This window comes from Desmodus rotundus, chromosome 7, assembly GCF_022682495.2.
Source record: "Desmodus rotundus isolate HL8 chromosome 7, HLdesRot8A.1, whole genome shotgun sequence".
NCBI lineage: Eukaryota > Metazoa > Chordata > Mammalia > Chiroptera > Phyllostomidae > Desmodus > Desmodus rotundus.
In genome coordinates, this window is record NC_071393.1 from 51,676,095 (window position 1) to 51,702,535 (window position 26,441).

The following is a 26,441-nucleotide window of genomic DNA, read 5'->3' on the forward strand; positions in this document are numbered from 1 at the left end:
AGTCCATTTATTACTCTCATTCTTTGTGCCCCACTGTTCTTAACCAGCAGATCTTGCTTCTGAAGGGAAGCAAACTTAAATCCAATCACCACCACAAGGTGGAGCTGAGACATCATCTGTAAAATCAACAAATCTTCGTACTAATTGTCTCAGGCCCCTGCTGGTAGCTGGAAAAATAAAAGGCAGGAGACCAGAGACAGCAACTAATAACTAGTACTCAAAATCAGGGTGAATATATATTTTTAAGATTTTATGTATTTATTTTCAGAGAGAGGGGAAGGGAGGGAAAGAAACCTCAATGTGAGAGAGAAACATCAGTTGGCTGCCTCTCACAGGCCCCCAACCAGGGACCTAGTCCACAACCCTGACTAGGAATTGAACCAGCAACCTTTAGGTCCTCAGGCCAGCACACAATCCACTGAGCCACACCAGCCAGGGCCAGAGTGAACATTTTAATTATTCAAACTAAAGGGACTTTAGGGACCTACATGACAACTAGATGAGACCATTTTTTTCTTTTTCCCCCCCAAAATATGGACTGCTTTACAAATTTGTATGTCATCCTTGCACAGGGGCCACGCTAATCTTCTCTGTATTGGTCAAATGTTAGTATATGTGCTGCCAAAGCACACACAAGGAAGCACATAATTTTTTTTCTTTAAAGATTTTATTTATTTTTAGAGAGAGGGGCAGGGAGGGAGACAAACATCAATGTGTGGTTGCCTCTTGTGTGCCCCCTACTGGGGACTTGGTCCACAACCCAGGCATGTGTCCTGACTGGGAATTGAACTGGTGAACTTTTGGTCAGCACTCAAGCCACTGAGCCACACCAGCCAGGGCAGCATATGATGTTTTGTTTTGTTGGGTTTTTTTTTTTAATTGAATAATTTGAGAGAGAGAGAGAGAGAAATAATCAATTTCTTGTATGTGCCCTGACTGGGGATCAAAGCTGCAACCTTGGCAAGTCAGGACAATGTTCTAACCAAATGAAGGTCAGCTACCTGGCCAGGGTAAGGCAGATTTATAATTATACCAATTATATAAGACATGATTTCAATTATTTAAGAATGAAACAACCTAAAGATGCTTGAAGTCGTCTGTACACTGGTACAGGACCCATTCTTGTATTAACTGTGTACATAAATTAGTTATGGGATTAGTTATCTAAAAATTTAATAATATTTATGTTGGGATATTCATGTTATTATTATTATTATTCCACTATCTCATGGTTCAAATTATCATGTGCTTTTCTGCAGTCAATATCTCATTGTTTTTTAAGTAGAGAAATTTCCTTTTCTCTAATATTTTTCTGAAGGGTAAATATTTTATATAAATTTTTATTTTTAATCTGTATAGCTCTTCTTCAGATATTTTTTCTGTACAGTTAGTAGATATCTTTTGTTTTGGCCTCCTCAGTATCCATCCCTTTTGTGAGGTAATAGCTTCCTGACTTCTCTTTGGAGAAGCCCCTCTGCTCCATTCAGCGTATTTGGTTCAGGTGACTAATGAGAATGTATATTCTCCTGGTTCCGTGATAGACACGTGGACCAATCTTGGCCATGATGGGCATTGCCAGAACTTTACTGGAGTTATCAGGAAGTTCTCATCTTTTGAAATTAAAATTTGTATTAAGCCTGTGAGCCTAGGTGGGCTAGGACCATTTCTCCCTCCACATGTGAGTAGGGAAAAGGGGAACCAACACACATGACATACTTCAGCTCCTGGCTCCATATATGTTCAATGTTGTCCTTAGACTTTCAGTTACGTGAACCAGTGCATTTCTCTTTTTATTGAAGCTGTTTTCATTGGTTGTTCATTACTCTCAGCTGAAATAGTTCTGACTAAAAACAGATAGCTTTTTTTCTTTAAAATGTGTGTTTTTTGAATGGAAGCAATGAATATTCTAAAATCTCCCATCATAATTTCTTATCTATTCTTGTCAAAAATCCCCTCACATTCATTTATATATTAACTATTTATTGAATGTGTATTCTATGTCAGGTACTGTGCTGGTTTCAAGAGATTCATTGGTGAATAAAACAAACATAGCTTGTGCTTACATAGAACTTACAGAAAAGTGGAGAGATAAATATTAAATAATTAACTAAACAAGCTGACAGGCTGGTGTTATGAGAGTGTAACACAGAGACCTGATTAAGATGAGGAACAGGTGTCAGGTAAGGCCTCTCTAAAGAAGTAATATTTCAGCTAAGACTGAGGGTTGGTTAAGAGTTATCTAGCCTAGAGGGGAAGGAAAATTTTATAAAGTGAGAGAATAGCATTTGTAAAGGTCCTGTTGTAGGAGAAATCTTAGTGTGTTCATGTCTGAGGAGCTAAGAGACCCCTATAGATGGTCTCCAGTGGTCAAGGGTGAAAGGGGTACAAGACAAGGTTGGTGAGACAGGCAAAGATTGCATCTCATGGGGCCTAGAATTATAGACAATGGTAAGGAAATCGGATTTTTTTTTAAATCCTAAATGCAGTGGGCTGCCATTGCAAAGTTTGCAGGAAGGAATGATGGGATTCGGTTAGTGATAAGATTACATTAATTTAAGATCAGATCTTTTAAAAAGATTACTGGTTGCTTAGTGGAAAATGGATTGAGTAAAAGCAAGGGAAAGAAATACCATATTTTGCCATGTATAATGCACACTTTTCTGCCTGAATTTTTGAGGGAAAAATAAGGATGCGCATTATACGTGGGTAGTACTAATTTCACATCTATATAAGTGTTTTTAATTCTTTTATTTATGCTTGTGCATTAAAAGTGTAACTCTAGAAAGCAATAACAATATCCATATGCAAAATAATACCCTGGAATTCGATAATCAGTTTTATTGAACTTACAATGACCTTACAACAAAAGCAGTTTTGGCCAACGATTCAACAAAACGAAGAGCAACATATTGTTATCCACAGAGTAAGATCGATGATGCTGATTGTTACCCACTTGGTAAGATAGGTCATGCTGGCTTTATTACCATAAGGGGAACAGTGCAACATTTCTCTTTGTACACTTCAGGCGGGAGAAATTATTGGAAAATCCCTTGGAAAATGTCGAAATGGTTTTCGTACACTGTAAGCTTTAAACTCAAAGTTGTTAAATATGCTAAAAAGCATGGCAACGGAACTGCAGAAAGAAACTCTGGACCTCCTCCCACAGAGTGTCAGCAGGTCGTGGAGGCAACAGGAAGAAAAGATTCTTCGGATACCAAGACAGAAGAAGGTAATGCGAGGGAAGCCTCCAAAGTGGCCAGAGGTGGAGCAGGAGGTGAAGACCTGGATTCTGGAACAGCGTCCAAGTGGGAGCTCTGCTTCAACCCAGATGATACAAGAAGAAGGTAAGAGGACTGCATGAGAGAAAAACATTGATGGTTTCTCAGGGACACCTACATGGTGCTTCAACTTTATGAAGAGAGAAGGTTTGAGCATGAGGACACGAACGAAACTTGCCCCAAAACTTCCAGCAGCCTATGAGAATCAAGTTTTGGAATTTCATTCTTATGTTATCAATTTTAAAAGACTTACAACTCTGAGCTGTCCGAAATTGCCAATGTGGTTGGGACCCCACTCACAGTTGATGTGCCATCTAACAGAACTGTGCACGTCAAAGGAGCAAAGACCATGGCTGTTAAAACTAGTGGTCGTGAGAAAACACATTTCACTGCTGTTCTACCCTGCGGTGCAGATGGGTCAATGCTACACCCATGATCAGCTTTACAAGAAAAACATTTCCGTAAGAAAAGATTCCAAATGGAGTTATTGTCCACACGCATGAAAAAGGACGGATGAATGAAGAAGGCATAAAAATCTGGTTTAACAAAGTCCAATCATGAAGAACCTGGAGGATTATTTAATAAACCAGCTTTGCTTGTTTTTGATCACTTCAAAGCACATGTTAAAAAAGCGCAAAAGCATTGCAGCAGACTTGGAAACCCAACTTGCTGCGATTCCGGCTGGGCTAACCAGCAAAGTGGGAACTCTTAATGTGTCAGTAACAAGTCCTCGAAGGCCCTAATGAAGAAAGAGTGGACATTGTGGATGCAGTTAGCTAGTAATGATTTAACACCTACAGGCAGGATCAAGAAAGCATCCATCGCCCAGGTTTGGGGTTGGACCCTAAGATCCTGGAACAGCGTCAAGAAGGAAGTGGTTGTGAAGTCATTGAAAAAAATGTGGCATTGGCAATGCTATGGACGGAACTAAAGATGATGAAATTTACTAGGACGAGGAATGACTCTTCAGAAGACATTGGTCATGTAGAAATTGAAGAAGATGACCCTTCTGATATTGACAGTGACGAAGAGTTATTGGCCTTTTATGATGTGTAAATATCGTAAATGCGTTACCGGTACATAAAATTTCTTGTAGCTTGTATCTGTTTCTGTGTTTTGTAATTACTTGTTACATAAAATTTCTCGTACCATAACATGTTCAAAAATAAATGCTAAAAATTATCAAGGAATTTTATAATACAAAAAACAAGTACCTAAATATAAATAAATAAATAATTGAATTAAAAATTAAAACAAAAGATTTTTTTCCAGAAAGTTTGGGCCAAAAATGTGGGTGCACATAATACACGACAAAATATGGTAAACCACTCAGACACTGAGGTAAAATAATGGTAGCTTGGACAGGGGTGTAGGCTCTGTGGTGAGAAGAAACAGAGTCTTTTTCCTCCTGCAACCACATCAAAATTATAACTAAATTACTGGTGGTTTTCATTGACAATGGCCTGAAATCTGGCTGACAAGAAGTCCTACAACTAAGGATATAAAGCAGAAGCCACATGGAGACTTGTAGGAGGGGCCGAGACACAGAAGGGGCTGGTCCCACGGCCACCTGTGGTGGATAAAAATTGGGAGGGATATCTTGACTGCAGAGATTCCCCTACGTAGGAAGGAGTCCCTACCCCACACCAGTGCCCTTAGCCCAGGTTCCAGTGCCAGGAAGAAAACTCCCCATAAATTCTGGCTGTGCAGATCAACAAAGATTGTGGCTGAGTGACACAGAGGGCTGCTGGCTCACAGGTGTTTCTTTTAAGGGGCCTGCAAACGAACTTAGACTCAGTCTGAATGGCAGCACTAGGGCAGCAGCTCGAAAGGCGCATCAGGGACATACCAAGAGGAACTGAATTATCTGGCTTCAAGGTGAGGGCTGAAGGACCAGCTTTCTCCCAGACAGAAGTGCTGACAGAGACCATTGCTTTTTTTTTTTTTTTTTTTTTGCTGAGCCCACCCCCAACAGAGCTGGCAGGCAGGTGCCATATCTGAGGCTTCATAAACCTGGTAAACACTGTTTGCCAGGCACTGGTGATTCCTTGAGACTCCACCCCATCCCACTTGCAGGCCAACCCACACAATATCCAGTGTTTCCCATAGAAATAGCCTGTCTTCGATCATGCTGTGTACTTTCCTAAAATCTCTCAAAGGTTCACAAACCCCAAACATGGAACATCTGGCTTTGGTGTGACCCATACCTCTTGCAGGCCCAGCACTAGTGGCAGCCAGCTTCAGTTTGCAGCTTGGCCGATCCTGGGCACCTTCAAACCCAGCACAAGTAGCAGCCATCTGCAAATCACTCATTATGGGCACAGGTGGCAGCTGATCTTGGCCTGCACATCCTCGGAGGCCCCACAGCCAAGGCACCCAGTAGCCAGGTTCAGACCACACCGGAGCACCACTCAACCACCTCCACCAGAGACCCACTCAGTGGGCACTGGAGCCCTGCTGAAGTGAATCTACTCTGTGGTGTTAGCCCCTGCACAGCATCTCCTCCCCTGTGGTCACAGTTAGTCCTCACGGACAATCAGCCCTATGAGAGGCGGTCTGTCCCTCTCATTGATGTGCCAACAATCAAGGCTCAACTACAGGAGGAGGGAGCACACAGCCCACACAGTGGGCACACCTGGAATGCCAGTTTTGGTGATGGAGAAGGCTGTGCCACAGGGCCCTACAGTACACCTACTACATAAGGTCACTCTACGAAGACTGGGAGACATAGCAGCTCTACCTCATACATACAAACACAGGGAGATAGCCACAATGAGGAGACAAAGAAACATGTCCCAAATGAAAGAACAGAAGAAAGCTCCAGAAAAATAACTAATCAAAATGAAGACAAAGCAAGCAATTTACCAGATGCAGAACTCAAAACACTGGTTATAAGGATGTTCAATGATCTCAGTGGGAACTTCAACAAAGAGATAGGAAACATAAAAATGGAGTTAGAAAATATAAAAAAGAACCAGTCAGAAATAAAAAAATACAATAACTGAAATGAAGAATACATAATCAGGAATAACAGTAGAATAGATGAAGCGGAGGATCAAATCAACAATTAAGAAGATAACGAAGAAGAAAACACCTGATCCAACAAGTGAAAAGAAAAAAGAATCCAAAAACATGAGGGTAGTATAAGGGTCCTCCGGGACAACTATAAGTGTACCAACATTCGCATCATTGGGGTGCCAGAAGGAGAAAAGAGACAGCAAGGAATTGAAAAACTTTGCAAAAATAATGATGGAAAAATTCCCTCATTTGGTGAAGGAAATAGACATACTAATCCAGGAAGCACAAAGAGTCCCAAACAAGATGGACCCAAAGAGGCCCACTCTAAGACACATCGTAATTAAAATGCCAAACATTAAAGACGAGGAGAATCTTAAAAGCAACAAGAGAAAAGCAGTTAGTTACCTACAAGGGGGTTCTCATAAGACTGTCATCTGATTTCTCCACAGAAACTTTGTAGGCCAGAAAAGATTGACATGAAATATTCAGTCATAAAAAGAAAGGACCTACAAGGACCTATCAACAATTACTTTAAATGCAAATGGATAAATGCTACAATCAAAAGACATACATATGGTTGCTGAATAGATTACAAAACATGTCCCTTACATATCTCATATGCTGTGTACAAGATACTTACTTCAGATGAAAAGATCCACACAGGCTGAAAGCAAAGGGATGGAAAAACATTATTTCATTAAAATGAAAGCAAACAAAAACAGAGCTATGGTAGCAATATTTATACCAAACAAAACAGACTTTAAAAGAAAGGCTATGCCTGGCCAACGTGTCTCAGTTGGTTAGAGCATCATACCGTAAACCCAAATTTCCTGGGGTTCAATCCCCAGCCAGGGCACATGTCTAGGTTGCGGGTTTGGTCCCTGGTAGGGACACATACAAGAGGCAACTGATTGATGTCTCTCTCCCACATTGATGTTTCTCTCCCACTCTCTCTCCCTCCTCTTCCCTACTCTCTAAAATCAATAAGCATGTCCTCTGGTGAGGATTAAAAAAAAAAAAAAGTCTGTAACAAGAGACAGAGAAGTACCCAGCAATTTCACCTCTGGGTATTTATCTGAAGAAATCGAAAACACTAAATCAAAAAGACATATGCACCATATATCATTGCACCATTATTCACAATAGCCAAGGTGTGGAAGCAATGTAAATGTCCATCAGTAGACGAATGGATAAAGGAGAAGTGGCACATATATACAATGGACTCTGCCTCAATGATGGAAAAGAATGAAACCCTAGATCTGCAACAACATGGATGGGCGCAGAGGGTATCGTGCTAAGTGAAATAATCAGAGAGAAAAAGACAAATGTCAGATGATTTCACATATCTGTGGAATCTATGAAACAAAATAAATAACAAGCAAAAACAGAAATAGACTCATAGGTTCAGAGAACATTTTGATCATTGCCAGGTGGTAGGGGGCTAGAGATAGGTGGAAAAGGTAAAGAGACTAAGGTAAAAACTGACGTTACAGAACAGCCGTGATGATGTAAGGTATAGCAAAGGTAATACAGTCAGTAGCATTGTAATGGTTATGTATGGTGTCAAATGGGTACTAGATTTATCAGGGTGATCATTTCCGAAGTTAGAGAGACATCTAATCACTATGTTGTACCCCTGAAACTAAAACAATATTGTACATCAACTGTAACTGAAAAACTACAATTTATTTTTAAAAAATAAATGAACAAATTTGAGATATCTAGGACGCACAATCAACAAACCTTAGTAATGGATTAAATTAGGGGCGTGAGAGAGAGGATATAGTACATGGTTTACTTATCTCCCTTCTCTTCGAATTTTATTCATATTCTTATGCTAATAAATAATGTCATCAGCTTTTGCTTCAACAAATTTCCTTAAATACAGTATTTCACTTAAGAGATTTGTGGAGGGTAAGTGGAGGCAGTCTGGCTTCCTCACCCAGGTGTCTGGGTAACTAAGGGAAGCAGTGTTCCCATAGCCTTGGAGGGGCCTGATAACCAGCGTTCTCATAGCCTTGAGACTGGGCCATAAACTGTTCCCATACCATGAAGTGGGCTTGCATGCACAGGATTATGTTATGTTATGCAATGTTCTGGCATTTTTCCAGCTTTGCTCCCCTCTAGTACTTAAACAAGTAGGGGCTTCTCACTAGTTAGACACGTAGCCGCAGCATGCGTGGCTCACCCACCTGTGAATAAAGGTATGTCAAGCATCCCCAACAGCTCCGCGCATTTTCTTCTGTCTCCCAGAAGTGACAGTGTATCTCACTGGCCTTGATCAGCTGCAATACAAGGTTCTATCCTCATTGTATATGATTTTCAGTTCTTTCTGTCCTTAACCAATCTAATATTTCTTCTAATGCTTCTTGATTTGGGTGTTAATATTACCTGTTTTCTCTAAAAATTGAATGATAATTTATAAAATTATAACAGAAAGAAACTATAAAGTGTATCGTCATTGGAACTGACGGTGCAAAGCAGGGATAACTAAAATGGCTGGCACACTAACATAAGGCAGTGACACCAAACTGCACTAATGTCCATTGTGTCCCTCACTGCCAGTTGCATTTATGAATGTCCTTGATGAAGCAGTAAAAATTATTTTTCAACGAGATCCCAAGCACTGAGTATACATCTTTTTAATATTTTCGGTGGCAAAATAGAAAGTAGCATAAAGCATACAGAAGCACAATAGTGATCTTAAGGAAAAAACACTTGTGAAATTGAGTTGTGAATGGGCACATGAATGGGCACAGAGGGTATTGTGCTAAGTGAAATAATCCGAGAGAAAAAGACAACTTGATTCAAGGAATGGCATTTTTACTTGAAACAACTGACGAAGGATATTCAGACCAAGAAATCTGGGAAATATTTTCACAAAAAAATCAAATGGACAAAGTGAGCCTGTCACTTTTAGTAAAATAATTGACAATATTTGTTACCAAGGATAAAATTCAAACTTCCAAATTAAAATAAGGAATTTAGAAAACTCTTATCTACCATGGTGAGCATGACATCTTTCTAATACTTAAAGGATTTTCTAATATATGTGATTTAAAAAATATTTATGTTGTTTAACAAAATGTATTAACACTTGTAATATCTGTATAACTTAGTGAACAATTATTTTCCCAATGGCAAATGGATAATGGTACAAAATGGTGCATGGGTAAAAGAGGCAAGCAAAGTGCAAGATTTTGATGGGAAGAGTACAAAAAGTTTACTGATATACTTTCATATTCCACATTGCAACTAATCTTTAAGAAACTACCATTTAGTTAACTTTAGTGTAGTGTCCATAATTAGTAGAAAAAGCTATTAACATATTCCCCTTTTCCAATTACATATCTATATGAGGCCAGACTTTTTTCATGTGCTTCAACTATGTGACAAAATAAAAAATATTGCATTATAAGAATCTACCTGTCTTCTATTACATCAAACATTAAAGAGATTTGCAAAAATAAAAATGTAAAACTGACATTTTCTCATTAAAAAAGTCATTATTTTTGTTTTCAAAAAATAGATATTTTTACCTGATATCAAACTGTATTACAAGTCCACTGTAATCAAAAGAGTTTGGTACTGGCATAAAAATAGGCACATAGATCAATGGAACAGAATAGAGAGCCCAGAGATAAATCCAAGTCTCTATGGTCAATTAATATTTGACCAAGGGGGTAGAAGCATAAAATGGAGTAAAAATAGCCTCTTCAACAAATGGTGTTGGGAGATCTGGACAGCTACATGCAAAAAAATGAAACTCGATCACCAACTTACACCACACACCAAAATAAATTCAAGGTGGATAAAAGACTTAATATAAGTCATAACACCATAAAAGTCCTAGAGGAAAACATAGGCAGGAAAATATCAGACATTCCACGCAGCAACAACTTCACAGATATGTCCCCTAAAGCAAGGGCCATAAAGGAAAGAATAAACAAATGGGACCTCATCAAATTAAAAATCTTCTGCATGGCTAAAGAAAACAGCATTAAAATGAAAAGAGAACCAACCATTTGGGAAAACATATTTGCCAATGATACCTCAGACAAGGGTCTGATCTCCAAAATATATAAAGAACTCACACAATTCCACTCCAGGAAGACAAACAACCCAATTAAAAAATGGGCAAAGGACTTGAACAGACACTTCTCCAAGGAAGACATACAGAGGGCCCAGAGACATATGAAAAGATGCTCAGCATCACTAGCCATCAGAGAGATGCAAATTAAAACCACAATGAGGTACCACCTCACACCAGTCAGAGTGGCCAACATAAACAAATCAACAAACAAATGTTGGAGAGGATGTGGAGAAAAGGGAACCCTAGTGCACTGTTGGTGGGAATGCAGACTGGTGCAGACACTGTGGAAAACAGTATGGAATTTCCTCAGAAAACTAAAAATGGAACTGCCTTTTGACCCAGCAATTCCACTGCTGGGATTATACCCTAAGAACCCTGAAACACCAATCCAAAAGAACCTATTCACCCCAATGTTCATAGCAGCACAATTTACAATAGCCAAGTACTGGAAGCAACTTAAGTGCCCATCAGCAAATGAGTGGATCCCCAAACTATGGTACATTTACACAGTGGAATTCTATGCAGCAGAGAGAAAGAAAGAGCTCATACCCTTTGCAACAGCATGGACAGAACTGGAGAGCATTATGCTAAGTGAAATAAGCCAGGTGGTGAGGGACAAATACCATATGATCTCACCTTTAACTGGAACATAATCAGCAAAAGGAGAAAGCAAACAAAATATAACCAGAGACATTGAAATTAAGAACAATCTAACAATAGCCAGAGGGGAAGGGGGAGGGGACTGTGGGGAGAAGGGTTTTCCGGAACTACTATAAAGGACACATGGACAAAACCAAGGGGGAGGGTGGAAGCAAGGGAGGGAGGTGGGTTTGGCTGGGGTCGGGGGGGGGAGGGGAGTGGTGTGGAGAAAATGCAGACAACTGTAAATGAACAACAGTAAAGTAATTTTAAAAAATTAAAAAAATAGGTATATTGCCCTGACTGGTGTGGCTCAGTTGGTTGGGCATCATACTACAAAGCAAAAGGGCACCAGTTCAATTCTCAGTTTGATTCCAGGTCAGGGCACATGCTTTGGTTTCTTCCCATCAAGGCATGTATGACAAGCAATGGCTCTATGTTTCTCTCTCATGTTGATTCTTCTCTCTCTCCCTTCCTTCTCCTTTCTCTAAAAATAAATAAATGAAATCTTTTTGAAAAATGGGTATTTTACCCTGGCTGATGTGACTCAGTGGACTGAGTGCCAGCCTACAAACCAAAGGGTCACCAGTTCAATTCCCAGTCAGGGCACATGCCTGGGTTGTGGGCCAGGTCCCCTGTCGGGGGTGCATGAGAGGCAACCACACACTGATGCTTCTCTCCCTCTCTCTCTCCCTCCCTTGCCATCTCTCTAAAAATAAATAAATAAATAAAATCTTTTTAAATGGATATTTTAACTTTTTTATTTATTTAATCCTTACCCGAAGACATGCCTATTGATTTTAGAGAGAAGAGAAGGGAGAGAAACATTGATCCGCTCCCTCTCATACATGTCCAGACCGGGGATGAACCCACAACCTAGGCATGTGCCCTGACCTGGAATCTAACCTGCGACTTTTCAGTTTATGAGATGACACTCCCAACAACTGAGGCACATTGGCCAGGGCTCATTGTCATTTTTAAACATATTAAATAATTTTGAAATATCTCAGGTTTTTTAAGAGACTTTATTTTCTAGAACAGTTTTAGATTTACAGAAAAAAACTGAGCTAATAGTATAGAGTTCCCATATGCCCTGTACCTAGTTTTCATTACTTACAAATGGTATGGCAGATTTGTTACAATTAATGGCACATTATTATTAACTAAACTGCATAGTTTATCAAATTTCCTTAGTTTTTACCTAATGTACTTTATTTATTTCACAATGACCTATTACACTTAGTTACCAATTTATCTTAGGTTCTTCCTTGCTGTGATAGTCTCTTGCACTTTCCTTGATTTTGGTGAGTTGGATAGTTTTGAGGAGCACTGGTCAATTAGGACTTGTCTAACATTTTTCTCATGATTAGGTTGAGGTTATAGGATTTGGGTAGGAAGACCACAGAAGTAAACTGTCACTTTCAGCACATTATAACAAGGGTACACACTATCAACTTGGCTTTCACTGCTGATGTTGACCTTTATCACCTGGCTAAGGTAGTGTTTATTTCTCCGCTGTAAAGTCACTCCCCCTGCCCCTACCATATTGTACACTTAGGAAGAAATTCATTATATGCAGACAACACTGAAGAAGTAGGGAATTATTTCCATTCCTGTGGGTACCTACATAAATTTTTTGGAACTCTTTTTGCATGGGAGATTTGTCTTTTCTCCCCCATTTGTTTATTTACACAGTCATTTACTTATATAAGTATGGACTCATGAATATTTATGTTATATTTTGAGTTATAATCTAATAAGTACTGTATTTATTTTGTTGTTCATATTGTTTCAGCTGTAACCACTAGGTTCTCTGTCGTTTGCCATACTCCGTGTGTGTGTGTATGTGTGTGCGTGCGCACACTTCCTTACTTTCTGGCACTACAAAATGCTCAGGCTCATCTTGAATGTTTCCTGCCCCAGTCCTCAAATCAGCCATTATTCCAAAGAGCCTTGATTCTTTTTACTGTAAAATAGTATTAAACCAAGATCTGGGTGTTAGGCGTGCTTACTGCTTTTTAAAAAAGTGTTTCATTGCTTCTAAGCCCTCTCAGCTGACAGAGCAAGTAAATATATATGTATTTACTAATTCACCCATATATACATCTCCATAAATATTTCTATATATAAATATCTGTATCTATATTAAGCTAAACATGAGTTCATACTGATGTCTCCAACTCAAATCCCCTACCAGGTGAATCATTCTATCCTCCTCCCTGTGCTTATCTGAAAAACTCCCACTCCAGCATCTTGGGTCCCAGCATCTTCCTTCCATTTACTTAATTATTTAATTCCAGTATACACGTACAGCAGTGTCAGTTGTTAACCCATCCCTCCATGGGAAGCAACCATATCAACAAGAGTACAATGTTTGTGTACATTTCCTTTAGCCGTTAGTTTTACAGATTCCACTCATTTCCAAATGATTACCTCCCCCCCACCTTCTTCAGTGAAGCTGTTTCAAACATTGTAATACAGATAGATTATTTTGTCATAGCCTATATTCCAGCCTGGGTTCCTCTGACATCTTAAGTGATTTATTTTATTTGCTTACCTTAAGGTTCCCTCTGTGTGCTATAAAGTTCTATGAGTATTGAAAAATGCAGTCAAATATGCACAATTATAGTATTAAATAGAGTATTTCTACCACCCTAAAAAGCCTCTGTGCTTCACCTTTCCAATCTTCTCTTCCTCCCACCAAGCCCTTGTCAAATGCTGATTTTTTTTCCAGGATGTAATATAATTAGAATCATACCATATGTAGCTTTTTTCAGACTGGCTTCTGTCATTTAGTGAAATGCATTTCATATTTATCCCTCTGGTTTCATGGCTTGATTTCTTTTTATTGCTGAGTAATATTCCATTGTATGGATGTACCGTAGTTTGTTTATTCATTTACTTATTGAAGGAGTTCTTGGGTCCTCCAGTTTTGGGACTTATGAATAAATAATTATACACATTTGTGTGCAGATTTTATGTGAGGGCATATTTTCAAACCATTTGGGTAAATATCATGTAGAACAACTGTTAAATCATATGGTAAGGCTATACTTAATTTCATAAGAAATTGCCAAACCGTCTTCCAAAGTGGGTTGTACCGTTTTATATTCTCATCAGCAATGAATAAGAGTTCCTGCCCTGGGTGGGTAGTTCAGATGGTTAAAGTGTCATCCTGATGTGCCAAGGTTGTGGGTTCGATCCCCAGGGCACATACAGGAGATGACCAATGGATGCACGGATGACTGGAGCAGTGGGTTGTTGTTTCTCTCTCTCTCTTTCTCTCCTTCCCTTCCTCTCTCTCTCTAAATTCAATAAAATCAAAAAGAATTTTTTTTAAAAAAAAGAGTTCCTGTGCTTTCTATTCCCACCGGCATTTGGTGTTGCCAGTGTTTTGAATTTTAATCATTCTAATATATGTGCTGTAGTATCTCATTGTTATTTTAATTTGTGATTCCCTAATGACAAATGATATTGAGAATCTTTTCATTTCTTTTTATTTTCATTACTTTTACTTTTTAATATTCTATTTTGTACTTTTAATATTTCTATTTTATATTTTTATATTTCTATTTTACATTGTCTTTATTATGTTGAGGATATTTTCATATGCTTATTTGCCATCTGTATATCTTCTTTGGTGAGGTGTCTGTTCAGTCTTTTGCCCATTTTTTAAATTCGGTCACTTGTTTTCTCATTGTTGAGTTTTAAGAGTTCTTTGTATATTTAAAACAAATCGTTTTTCAGATATGTGTTTTGCAAAGATTTTCTCCCAGTCGATGGCTTGTATTGTAATTCTCTTAACAGTATCTTTCACAGAGCAGAAATGTTAACTTTAATAAAATCCAAATTTTTTTCTTTGGGCTCAAGGAGTTTATAATTCACTGGGAGAGAATAATCTAATTTTAAAAACAACTATTTTTTTTATCTTTTATTTTTTAAAGACTTTATTTATTTTCAGAGAGAGGGGGAGAGAGAAAGAGAGGGAGAGAAACATTGATGTGCAAGGGAAATATCAGTTGGTTGCCTCTCACACGCCCCCAGCTGGAGACCTGGCCCACGACCCAGGTATGTGCCCTGACGGGGAGTTGAACTGGAGACCTTTTGGGTTGCAGGCTGGCTCTCAATCCACTGAGCCACACCAGCCAGGTCAACATCTGTTTTTAAATAAAATAACATTTTGTTATAAACTAATGGTATAGGAAAGAAATATGCAATTACTTACAATATAGTTTCCAGCAATTTTATGATCTTAAAATTTTTCTGAAGACCACATTTGTCCATCGTATTATAGCATAATGGGGCAGACCAGAAGAGTAGGAAGTGGTAAGAACTATGAGTACTTTTAAAACACTGTATACTCTGGTTTCTCTTCAGATCATATAAATCTTTCACCTTTTTTTAAAACACTGTATGATGAAAATAAGAGGAAAAACATGCAGGTTCGAGGCCTATCACTTATGTAAAGTTTTTAGGACTTTGAACATTGTGAGTGGATTCAAGTGAAGCCAAACTAGACCATATAAATATTATTTTTTACTGACTCACCCAAGCTGTCTTGATTACTATAGTTGTATACAAAGTTTTGAAATCAGCAAGTTTTGTTCTTGTTCATTGTTGTGTTGGCTATTCTGGATCTTTTGCCTTTCCATATAAACTTTAGAATCAGTGTGTTGATGTTCACAAAAGATCAGTTTTGGTTGGTTTCGTTTTGAGTCTAAGATCAAGTTGGGAAGAATTGAAATCTTGAAAAAAATGAAACACTCCGTTCCATGAACACAAATCTTCCTCTATTTATTTATATCTTTGATTTCTTTGGTTGGAATTTTGTAGTTTCCTCCACTTTAATTTTTTGTAATGTAATAGATTACCAAAAGTTCTTTGGGGGTCCTCAGTAATTTTAATCCTGGACCCAAAGGCTATGAGAACTGCTGTCTATCTCTTGGTCGCTAAAAGAACTTCTTAGTTTTCTAAGTATTAGCTCAGATCCTTGCCATTTGTGTTTTGTTTAGGTTCACTTGATAAGCATTCTGCTCCTATTCTTACCATTGCAACACAGCTGGAATTGCAAACTCGCCATTCACAAGTAATGAAGCTAGAACAGATATAGTCTCTAAAGTAATAAAGGTAAATGTACAAGTTTTTATAATAAAATGGAAAACTAAGAAATAATGGCTTCACCTAGTGATTTCACCCAAAGAGTATGGTATGGAAAAGGCAAAAAAGAAACAAACAAAACCAACCACACAAAACTTTACAATGGAGAAATCTGACAAACAATACTTCAGTCAGGTGATCAAGTTCAACGTCAGTGGCACTTCCATGACCTTCTTCCTTCAAGCCTGCAACCTTAGCCTGATCATGAGAAAAACATCAGACAAATTTCAATAAAGGAGCATCCTTCAATAAACCTGACCAGTGCTCTCACGGTCGTCAAAATAAGGAACATAAGAGAAATTATCATAGCCAAGAGGAGGCTAAGGAGAAATGATAACCGAATGTAATAACATATCTTGGTCAGGATCAAGGAAGAGAAACAAGATAAAAAATGAGGAAATCTGAATAAACTATGAAGTTAATTAATAATAACATACTATTATTGCTTCATTAATTGTAATAAATATACCATACTAACATAAGATGTTAATAGTAGGGGAAACCATATAAGAATTGGGCATATGGGAACGCTCCACGATTGGCTCAATTTTCCTGTAAATTTAAAATTGTTTAAAAAAAATAAGTGTATTTAGTGAAAAGATCAGTGGTTTCCAGGGATTGGGGGGAGGGTTGACTAGGTGGATCATGGAGGATTTTTAGGGCAGTGAAAATACTCTGTATGATACTATAATAATGGACATGTATACATTTGTCCAAATCTATAAAATGTATATCACCAGAAATGAACCTTATGTAAACCATGGTCATTGGTGACAATTATTCGTTAACGTAGGTTCATCGGGTGTAACAACGTACCCTCTCTGGTGGGGGATGTTGATGCTTGAGGAACCTGTGCCTGTGTGGGTGCAGGGAGTATGTAGGAAATCTCTGCACCTTCCTCTCAATTTCACCATGAACCAATACCTGATCTACCAAAATGAAGTCTATTAAAAACAATCTATTAGCTTTAAAAAATCTTTTAAATTTGAATAAGCCTGACTTTATAAAAAGTAGTAATATAACAATTTCACATCTGGGAGATTGATAATGATCTATTTTTCGTGGAATGTTCATGATTTAAACATAAGTTTGAGTTTGAGCTTTCGAGTTTTCACAAGCAATATTTCAAAGATAATTTTCTGGGCTTTTTTCATAATAATTATGTCTCCAGTGGAGAGAGCTTATACTTTCAGAGAATTTTAGTATTTTAGTCATTGGGAAGAGGAAATCAGGAAGTGAGTTTGGCATGTTATATATAAATTACATCTATGCGAATTTGGTTTGTAATGGTACTACCTTTTTTTGCTCAGTTATGCCAGCCATATTATTAATATTAATAGCATGTTATATTTTTATATATTCTAAAATTACTTCCTTCATTCATCAAAGATTTACTGAGTGCCCATGCAAGAGAAAGGGAGGCAAATTGACATTCATTCTTTCATTCAACAAAATATCTATTAAGGGCATTTTGTAAAGGGAAATATGCACGGAGACTGGAATAAAGCTTTAAACAAAACCTATATGGTCTCTATCCTCAGGGAGTTTAGAGTCTAGTGAGAGAGTAAATCCTTAAACAATTACATAAATTGCTCTATTAAAAGTCTGTGAAGGAAAGGAAAGGGACATTATGTGTCAACCACTATAGAATTAACTTCAAATAGCATTTCTCACCTAATTATCACAAGTACTGATGGAGTTTATATGTGAGAAAAACAAGGCTCAAAGAGATTAAACTGTATGCCAGGGACCCCAGGGCTAGTAAGTCCTGAAATGGAATGTCTAATTCAGATTTAATTCTAAAGATCATGATTGAAAACACAGTAGTAATTCATAAGTTTCACAAAACTTTGAGGGGCAGACCCTATCTTGCTTTTACTAATGAGAAAACTGATACTGTAAGGAATCAGAACCCAAATCCAAAACAAGCCCTGTACCTTTGATGATACAAACATACAGGCCATGCATGTGGTAACTGCATACATTTTTGTATACAAAATAAGAAGAAGATTGTTGCTGAAACACACTATAATTAAGCATTGTTTTTCACTCTAATTTTGGCAAAAAATATTACAGTTCTCTTCTTTGCTGAATTTTAAAAATTTTCTATGCTGATCAAATATTTCATTGTATTTTGGAAAGGGCTAGTGCTATGGGTAAGAGCTGAGGAGGAAAACAGGTCTGCAAACAAGCGGGCTCAATCTTTCCTTTTTAAAAGATTTTATTTATTTATTTTTAGAGAGGGGAAGGGAAGGAGAAAGAGAGGGAGAGAAACATCACTGTGTGGTTGCCTCTAGAGCGCCCCCCACTGGGGACCTGGCCTACAACCCAGGCATGTGCCCTGGGAATCGAACTGGCAAACTTTTGTCAGCAGCCTGGGGCTCAGTCCACCAAGCCACACCAGCCAGGGCCAAGCAGGCTTGCTCTTAATGAAATTATTTTATGGAGAAAAGTTTCTAAGAACAAGTGTAGTTTATATTATGCAGAATTTCACTGATATTTTTCAGCTATTGCAGATTCTTTGGGTGACACCATCAATGTAGTAGGATATCAAATTTTTCTTTGCAGAGGAAAAACTGACAACATATCCTTGTTTACATGGGGTGCAAATAGGGACAACAGGATGAAAAAAATACAAGTAATAAAAAGGAAACCAAGATTAATTGTGCAGAAAACATATATAGTTCTGCTTAAAAGTCTTTTTGTTGTCAAGTAGTTTGCAGCAAAAAAAACCATGGGATATAATATAGCAAAAAGAAAAAATATGTATAAAAGAAAACACATAAATAGTATATGGAAATAATTCTTAGTAATAGTTAGGACACGATAAATTGCCCCCAACTGTAACCTCCGAGTATATCTTTCTGTTTGAGTGTCTGGTGACCACAACTTAGGCTCATTTTATTAAACATGGAAATGTTTAATAAAGACTAATATTCTTTTTCTTTTCCTTTTCTTCTATCTCTGTATCCTTCTTCTTGTCTCAACCATATACAACGTTCTGATATTTTAGGACCAGCAATAGCAGTTTAACCTCCACCATTTAAATACATAAACATAAAAGATTTTTTTTAAATTCTACCTCAAACCTTAAGGAGAGCATAGAACACATTTCCCAATGAATCAAAGCCTGGAAAATAAAAACTTGGCTTTGCTTACATGTTGGTCTGCTCCTTTTAAGCGTTGTTCTCCTGTCTTTGTCCTCCTTCCACCATCCTCTCTGATCGTTTGGTGTCTCCTCCAAGTAGGCTACTGTTCCTGAATTGACAGCAAAAACTTCACTGTAATTGCATAAATTCAGTAAGCATTTGTTGAGTGCCTAGTATTTACTCATTCTTTCCATGAAAATGCCTACCACATGCCAGTTGCCACTGGGGAAAGCAGAGAAAGAGAGAAGCAGAGGGGAAGACAGAAGGAGAGAGAGGGAAGGAGGGAAAGAGAAAAAACAACCCTTGGAGCCTTGGATTGTGGAACATAGAAAAATAAAAACCAAAAGCTTGTCATAAGGAGAGATCAGAGCCCAACGTAAGGGAGATGAAACAGAACAACTGACTACAGCAGAGTGTGGTGAATGTCACGGCAGAAACAAAAGGGAGCGCTGCTGGAGGACTTTAGAAGAGGGCTGCAGTACTGTTCACAAGCACTTTTTAAAAATATATTCTATTATTTATTTTTAGAGAGAGGGGAAGGGACAGAGAAAAAGAGGGAGAGAAACATGGATGTTTCTCATCTGTGCCTGGATGGGGACCAAACCCACAACCTAGGCATGCATCCAAACCTGGAACGACACTGGGGACCTTCCTCTTTGGGGGAGGACACCCGACCAACGGAGCCACACAGGTCAGGGCTACAAGCAATTAAAACAAAGTTGTAATCCCTCTTTAGCCCAGGAGAATATCATTAAAATGTATAAATCAGGATTTCTCCTATTGCCATGGACTGAAACTGGCTTGGGCAAAATAAGAACTTTACTGGCCCGTGAAATAGAAAATACCATGGGACTTAGGCAAGTTGGATCCAAATGCCCAAACAATGTTATCGAGGCTCACTCTATCCCTGTCTAACTATCCCCCTGTTCTTGGACTGTTAGCTTTATCCCCAGCAATTCTTTTCACATGTTGGTTCCTAGAAGTTCCAGGCCTTCATCTTGGAAAAAAGTTTCTTCTCTTTTCCAATAGTGGTAGAGGTGAGTTTTATTGAACTAACCTGGTTATGTGTGTATCACAAACACACTTGCTCTGCCCAGGGTGCTGGAATGCTGCAGTCTAACTGGAACAGTGGGGCATAAGATCAAATGAGACCAAGAGAGGGGTGGCTTTCCGGAGGAAAATCTGGGTATGATTACCAAAGGTAGGCAAAAGAACATAGCCTCACTAAAATCAATTAGTTACCTTTTTTTTTCCATCTCCACTTCAATAAGTGTTCTTTAGGAGTAAGAGACTAGGTCTGCTTTACCTGTGACATCTTAACAGACTTAGAGATGCTGGTCATAATCACTATGAAGTGGGAGCAAGGTATAAAATCTGAACATGCTTCTAGCTTCCCTGAAGTTATTCCCTCAATATGGGTTTTATTCTCTGATCTGAAGTGCTAAGCATTTCCTGACTGTGAGACATATTCTTGAACAAATAGGAGGTCTGTTAAGAAAAAGTCCAGCCATTGTTAATATAACAAGAACAGTTTGTGGCGCATTGATGTAACCTGGCAGCCAAGGAGTGGGGACTGGAATGTACAAGCATGAACAATGACAACTTCACTGTACTAGTCAGTGGGGGTGGTAGATGCTGTTGAGTGAGCATGTGCACTGTGTGGCCACTGCATTCAAAATGATTGAGTGAATAGAGCAACGAATTTGCATCAAATTTTGTGTAAGCTTGAACATTCCTCCGTGAAAACTATTTGGATGATTCAGAAGCCTGCAGCTATGGGCAACTGGTGATTAGCAGCTTCATCACTGACAACCCACCTGCTCATACATCATGCCTCCTGCAGAGTTTTTTGGTGAAACATCAAATCGCCCAGGTGACTCACCGCCCCCCCTACAACCCAGATTTGGTGCCCTGCAGCTTCTGGCTTTTCCGAAAACTAAAGTCACCTTTGAAAGGAAAGAGATTTCAGACTGTCAATCAGATTCAGGAAAATACAAGGGGACAGCTGACAGCATTGGAAGAACAGTGTGAGGTCCCAAGGTTCTTCTTTGAAGGGAACTGAGGCATCATTTTCCTATGTACAATGTTTCTTATATCTTGTATCTTCTTCAATAAAGTCTCTATTTTTCATAGTACATGGCCGGATACTTTCTGGACATACCTCATATATATCCATAAGCCATTCTCCTTCTCCCTCATAAGAAATGTCTTTATTTATCCATGCCATAGCTTAACACTTTAACTTCATTAAAGTATGGAGAGAAGATAAGACTATTGGGTATTTTTGGTTTTGTTTTCTAACTCAAAATTTCCTTAGAAAGGAGTGGATGCCCTGGTTGGTATGGCTCAATGGACTGAGCATCAGCCTGCAAACCAAAAGCTTGCTGGTCTGATTCCCAGTCAAGGTACATGCCTGGGTTTTGGGCCAGGTCCCCAGTTGGGGATATGTGAGAGGCAACAAATGTCTCTTTCACACACTGAAGTTTCTCTCCTTCTCTTTCTCCCTCCCTTCCCCACTCTCTAAAAGTAAATAAATAAAATCTTAAACATAAAAAAATAGCCCTGGCTGGTGTGGCTCAGTGGATTGAGTGTTGGTGTGCAAACTGGAAGGTCACAAGTTTAATTCTTGGTCAGGGCACATGCCTGGGTTGTGGGCCAGGTCCTCAGTTGGGGGGGTGTGAGAGGCAACTGATGGATCTCACACATGTTTCTCTCCCTCTCTTTCCCCTACCCTTCCCCTGTCTCTAAAAATAAATGAATAAAAATCACTACTCACACTCACCATCAGTGAGATGGCTAATTTAAAAACAGTCTTTACTAACTGACTGCTAAAACATTATTGTTAAAAATAAATTGTGTATGTTGAGTAAAAGTAGCCAGACCCCCCTCCCCAGAGTATACTGTGTGCTTACATTCATATAAAACTCTAGAAAATGAAAACTCTTAAGTGACAGAAAGTTCAGTGGTTGCTTGGGGACCAGGGGTGGGGGAATGGGAGGAAGGGATAAGAAAGGGGCAAATTTGGGGGGGGGTGATGGATATGTTCACTATTTTGATGTGATGATGTTTTTATGGTTGCATGCAAAAGTCTAACTTGTACAAATTGCACACTTTGAAAATGTGCAGTTTATTGTATATCAAGTACATCTTAATAAAGCTGTTAGAAATTATTTTAGCCCTGGCTGGTGTGGCTTAGTGGATTGCGCAGTTGCCTGGGAATGGAAGGGTCACCATTACCAGTTCAATTCCGGGCAGGGGCACATACCTTAGTTGTGGGCCACGTACTCAGTTGGGGGCATGTGAGATGCGGTTGATCATGTATCTCTCGCATATACATGCTTCTCTCCCTCTCTTTCTCCCTCCCTTCCCTTGTCTCTAAAAATAAATAAAATCTTTTAAGAATTGGTTTAAAAAATATTGTTTTAAAAAGGAGAGAAAAAAAGAAAAATGTATTGTTTAATCCGATTCCTGAAGTTACTAATGAGTGTGAATATTTTTCACACGCTTTAGTTATGAGTATACACTTCTGTTATTTTTTCCATGTTCTTTACTAATTTTTCTACCTGTGCCTTAATTTTCTGCTGGATTTGTGAACTTTTTACCTATCAGGAATATCCACCCTTAAAGTACTCCATATTTCTTTTCTCTGTAATTTTTCTGTTGTATCATGCTTTCAAGAGAACTCATTTATTTGTGCAAGCCAATTTTAACCAAGAGGATGGACTATAACACTACAAATCTTTAAACTGCAGTAAGTTGTTAATCATCACTTTGCAAAACAAAAATCCTTTAAAAGAAATTCAAATTGGTAAATGAAGGAGTATTACAGCCAGTGCCTTCAGAGCTGGCAGCTGAAATGCGTTGCACGCCTGCTTTGATGTGTTGGAGCTATCTCCATAAGTAATCATGACAGAGTAAACAGTAGGGATGAAAGATATATATTTTTTAATTTTTAAACACTTATTTATTGGAGAGAGAGGGAGGGAAAGAGAAACGTCAATATGTTTGTTATTCCACTTACTGATGCATTCATTGGTTGATTATTGTATGTGCCCTGACCCCGGCCAGAACCCGCCACCCTGGCTATGGACGGGTGCTGAGTACCAGGGCAATGAACAAACGGTATAAACAAAAAGCTTAAGATACTAGTTTGGGAGTTCGGCTAGGAATCACTTGCTTAAAATAACGCACGCAGTAATTACTTTCTCTGACTTTCCTGGGCTCCTCCTTTGGCTGCTTACTCATGAAACCAAAGGGGGGTGAATAATGCCACGGATGATCTCACGCTGGCATGACGTCAAGAAAACTTGACGTCAGACGTCAGAAGGCGGTTGCCACGGGGACCATTCTCCACTGACGGCAGAGTCGTGAAATCGCATCACTATCACTACACTCCGTCGCCTTTTGGCCTGTGCCGGGGCTAAGCTGCTAAAGACGTTTTAACCTTAAGGGGGCCTCAGGGAGACAGTAGTGCTGCCGCCGCCGAGAGCCCCACCCCCGCGGCTCACGGTCCCGAGCCCCGGCCAGTGGCGGCGAACGGCGGCCGCAGGAAGCGGGCGGTGGCGGCGGCGGGCGACCTACCCCGGTCTCCCCTGCTCCATGCAGGGCTGGGAGCAGGGATCCGCCATATTGGAGCCGCAGCCGAAGGTGCCTCGCAGCCGCGGCGCGAGCCGTGTGGAGGTGGCGGCCCCGGCGAGGATCTGGGAGGAGTCGGCCGCTCCGGGGCCCGCGAGGCTGGGGAGTGAATGAGCTGCTCACGCTAGTCTCCTCCCTGCCCACTCCCTCCACTTTCCGCCGCCGGGCCGGGAGGGGGCTGGAGACGGCCGTGTCGGCGGCAGCGGCAGGATGTTCTCCAAGAAGCCGCACGGGGACGTGAAGAAATCGACCCAGAAGGTGCTGGACACCAAGAAGGACGCGCTGACCCGCCTCAAGCACCTGCGCATCGTCATCGGTGAGGAGCGAGGGGTGGCGGCGCCCAGAGGCCCGAGCTGCCGGGTCTTCCCTCCGCCGGGATCCCCTGGGGACTCTCCCCCGGGTCCTCGCGCCGTGCGGAGGGAGAGGGAGAGGCGTCGCCTCTGCAGGGACGCGGGAGGGCGGTTCATTTGGGGAAGAGAAAACTTGGCAGCACTAACACAGGGTTACCTAATTTTGAGGTGATCGTCCGAAGTCACTGTTTTAAAACTAGTGTTACTCTAAAAACAGATCAGTTTTAGACTTTCGGGAGACTTGCTGCCTGTGGATGATGGAGTTTGTAGGATATGTTTGTCTGATGGATGACTACCGTCATCCCCACCCAAGTGAAAAGGAAAAAATCCTTTCTGAAACAATATAGACCTTAATCTTTCAAGTTTCTTGGCCGGTAAGTGCTAGGAGGAAGCAGTTACACCTCTTTGGGAAGTGGGTGGTTCCCAAAAACTTGTGGGAAAGAGCCCCGCCCTTTGTTAATGCACCTTGTTTGTCACTACTGTCATTTAGAACTATTATTAATTATAACAATCAAGTAGTTTACAGCTTCCTTTGCTTCTAGAGAATTGCATAGGATTCTCCTTTTACTTAATTAAAAACTTTCTTACCGTCTGTTTCCATATACTTCTGTTTTGCTAGCAAACCAAAGACCACTCTGAGTTTTGGGTATGGAGTTAGAATCTTTTGGATACTGGGTAATTTTGTAGGCTCATAAAGGCTGTAATAATACTTATGGGATGTCTGGTCCAGTTCTTGGATCTTTTTAGGTGAAAAGGAAAGTCAGTTCGCTTGTGTTAATACAGAGTCAATGGCAGAACGGGGAGGTTTGAAGCTAACTGTCTGAATCCTAGTTTAGAGTTTATCTCAAGCTCTCTTTCTAATGAATTGTTTTGAAAATTGTTTACTCAGTGATATAATTCCCTTATTTCAGTGCCTGTTTCTCTACTGTATTGTTTACTCATACCACCAGGGTACCACCAGTAACACCTAACATTTGTGTGGTGCTTTGTGAAATGATTTCACATAAATTATAACTAATGATCACAGTAACCTTACAGGTAGATATTATCCTTCATTACTTACTAATGAGAAAGCTGAAGTCTGGGAATGTCATCCAGGTACTAGGAGGCAGAGCCAGAACTGGAGCCCAGATTTCATATCTCCAGTTTGTTTTTTACTCTTCCTACATTTATGACAGGAAATTGTTATCACAAATCTGTTGTATTTATTCCTGTGGAATAGTAAGAAAGCAATTAAGTCCAGTTTACTGGGATGAAAAGAAGCCCTGTTTTCAAGAGAATGTAAATCTAAATATAGTTAAGAGTGTGTGAGCTTTTTATTTCTGTTCTTCATTCTACTTGAGAGAGAACTCATTGAAGAACAGATTTGGCTGAGAGAGTGAGACAGAGAAGGAATGTGTGAATGTAGGAGATGTATCACAGATAATGGAAGTTTGAAATTGAAGACTTAATGGAATTTGACACCTACTTGGGATAAACTGTAGGTTGGGTAATGGCAGAGCTATAAAGTTGAGTTCCAGTGGATGTTGACATTTCCTAAATTAAGCCATAGCTCTTTAATTATAGAGTGCAGGAATGGTTCATGTATACCTTTTTGGAAGAGAAGTTTCTTCTATATAGGAGACATGGTCTCAATTAAGAGGTCACACATGCCACATATTTTGCATGGCCTAGTTTCCTTGGTTTGAAAACAAAACAATAATTAGAAAACACCACCCTGGCTGGTGTGACTCAGTGGATTGAGCCCGGCCTGCGAACCAAAGGGTCACTGGTTTGAATCCCCATCAGGACACATGCCTGGGTTGCGGGCCTTGTTTCCTGGTGCAGAGCATGAAAGAGGCAACCACACAGTCATGATTCTCTCCCCCTCTTTCTCCTTCTCTCCCCCCCTATCTAAAAATAAATAAATAAATGAAATCTCTAAAAGTAAATAAATAAAAAACCTTTTGCTTTTCAGTAATTTATGAGCTTTTAAAAAATGGAGCATATACTATATATAAACATTTAAAATATCCTTAAGAATCTTCAAACAGAGAACAACTATACTTGAACAACAATAAAAAAAAGAAAAAAAAGAACATTGTGCTTTCAGATTCTCTACCCTGGGCATGGAGGAATTTCA

At 39.4% G+C, this 26,441-nt stretch overlaps 1 protein-coding gene, 1 long non-coding RNA gene and 1 other non-coding gene across 9 annotated transcripts in view; 1 reads left to right on the plus strand and 2 right to left on the minus strand.

Moving 5' to 3' along the window:
* Positions 1-527: 527 nt before the first annotated feature.
* On the minus strand, positions 528-630 carry LOC112296615 (U6 spliceosomal RNA). Its single transcript, XR_002973942.2, has one exon. It is a non-coding gene; the product is annotated as a U6 spliceosomal RNA (small nuclear RNA).
* A 14,253-nt stretch (positions 631-14,883) lies between these two features.
* Positions 14,884-24,048, minus strand: LOC128781307 (uncharacterized). Its single transcript, XR_008427234.1, has 3 exons — positions 23,916-24,048; positions 19,345-19,443; positions 14,884-16,383 (listed from the first exon to the last, which is right to left on the minus strand). It is a non-coding gene; the product is annotated as an uncharacterized lncRNA (long non-coding RNA).
* Positions 23,726-26,441, plus strand: part of RALGAPA1 (Ral GTPase activating protein catalytic subunit alpha 1) — a 256,935-nt gene continuing 254,219 nt past the window's right edge. For 4 of the 7 annotated variants that reach the window (XM_024551309.4, XM_071221931.1, XM_024551306.2 and 1 more), the window contains exon 1: positions 23,726-24,285. In XM_024551309.4, coding sequence (XP_024407077.2) covers positions 24,180-24,285 — 106 coding nt within the window. In that variant the 5' untranslated portion in view covers positions 23,726-24,179. The remainder of the gene's footprint in view (positions 24,286-26,441) is intronic. The other 3 variants (XM_024551310.2, XM_024551308.3, XM_024551311.3) reach the window with 2 other exon arrangements.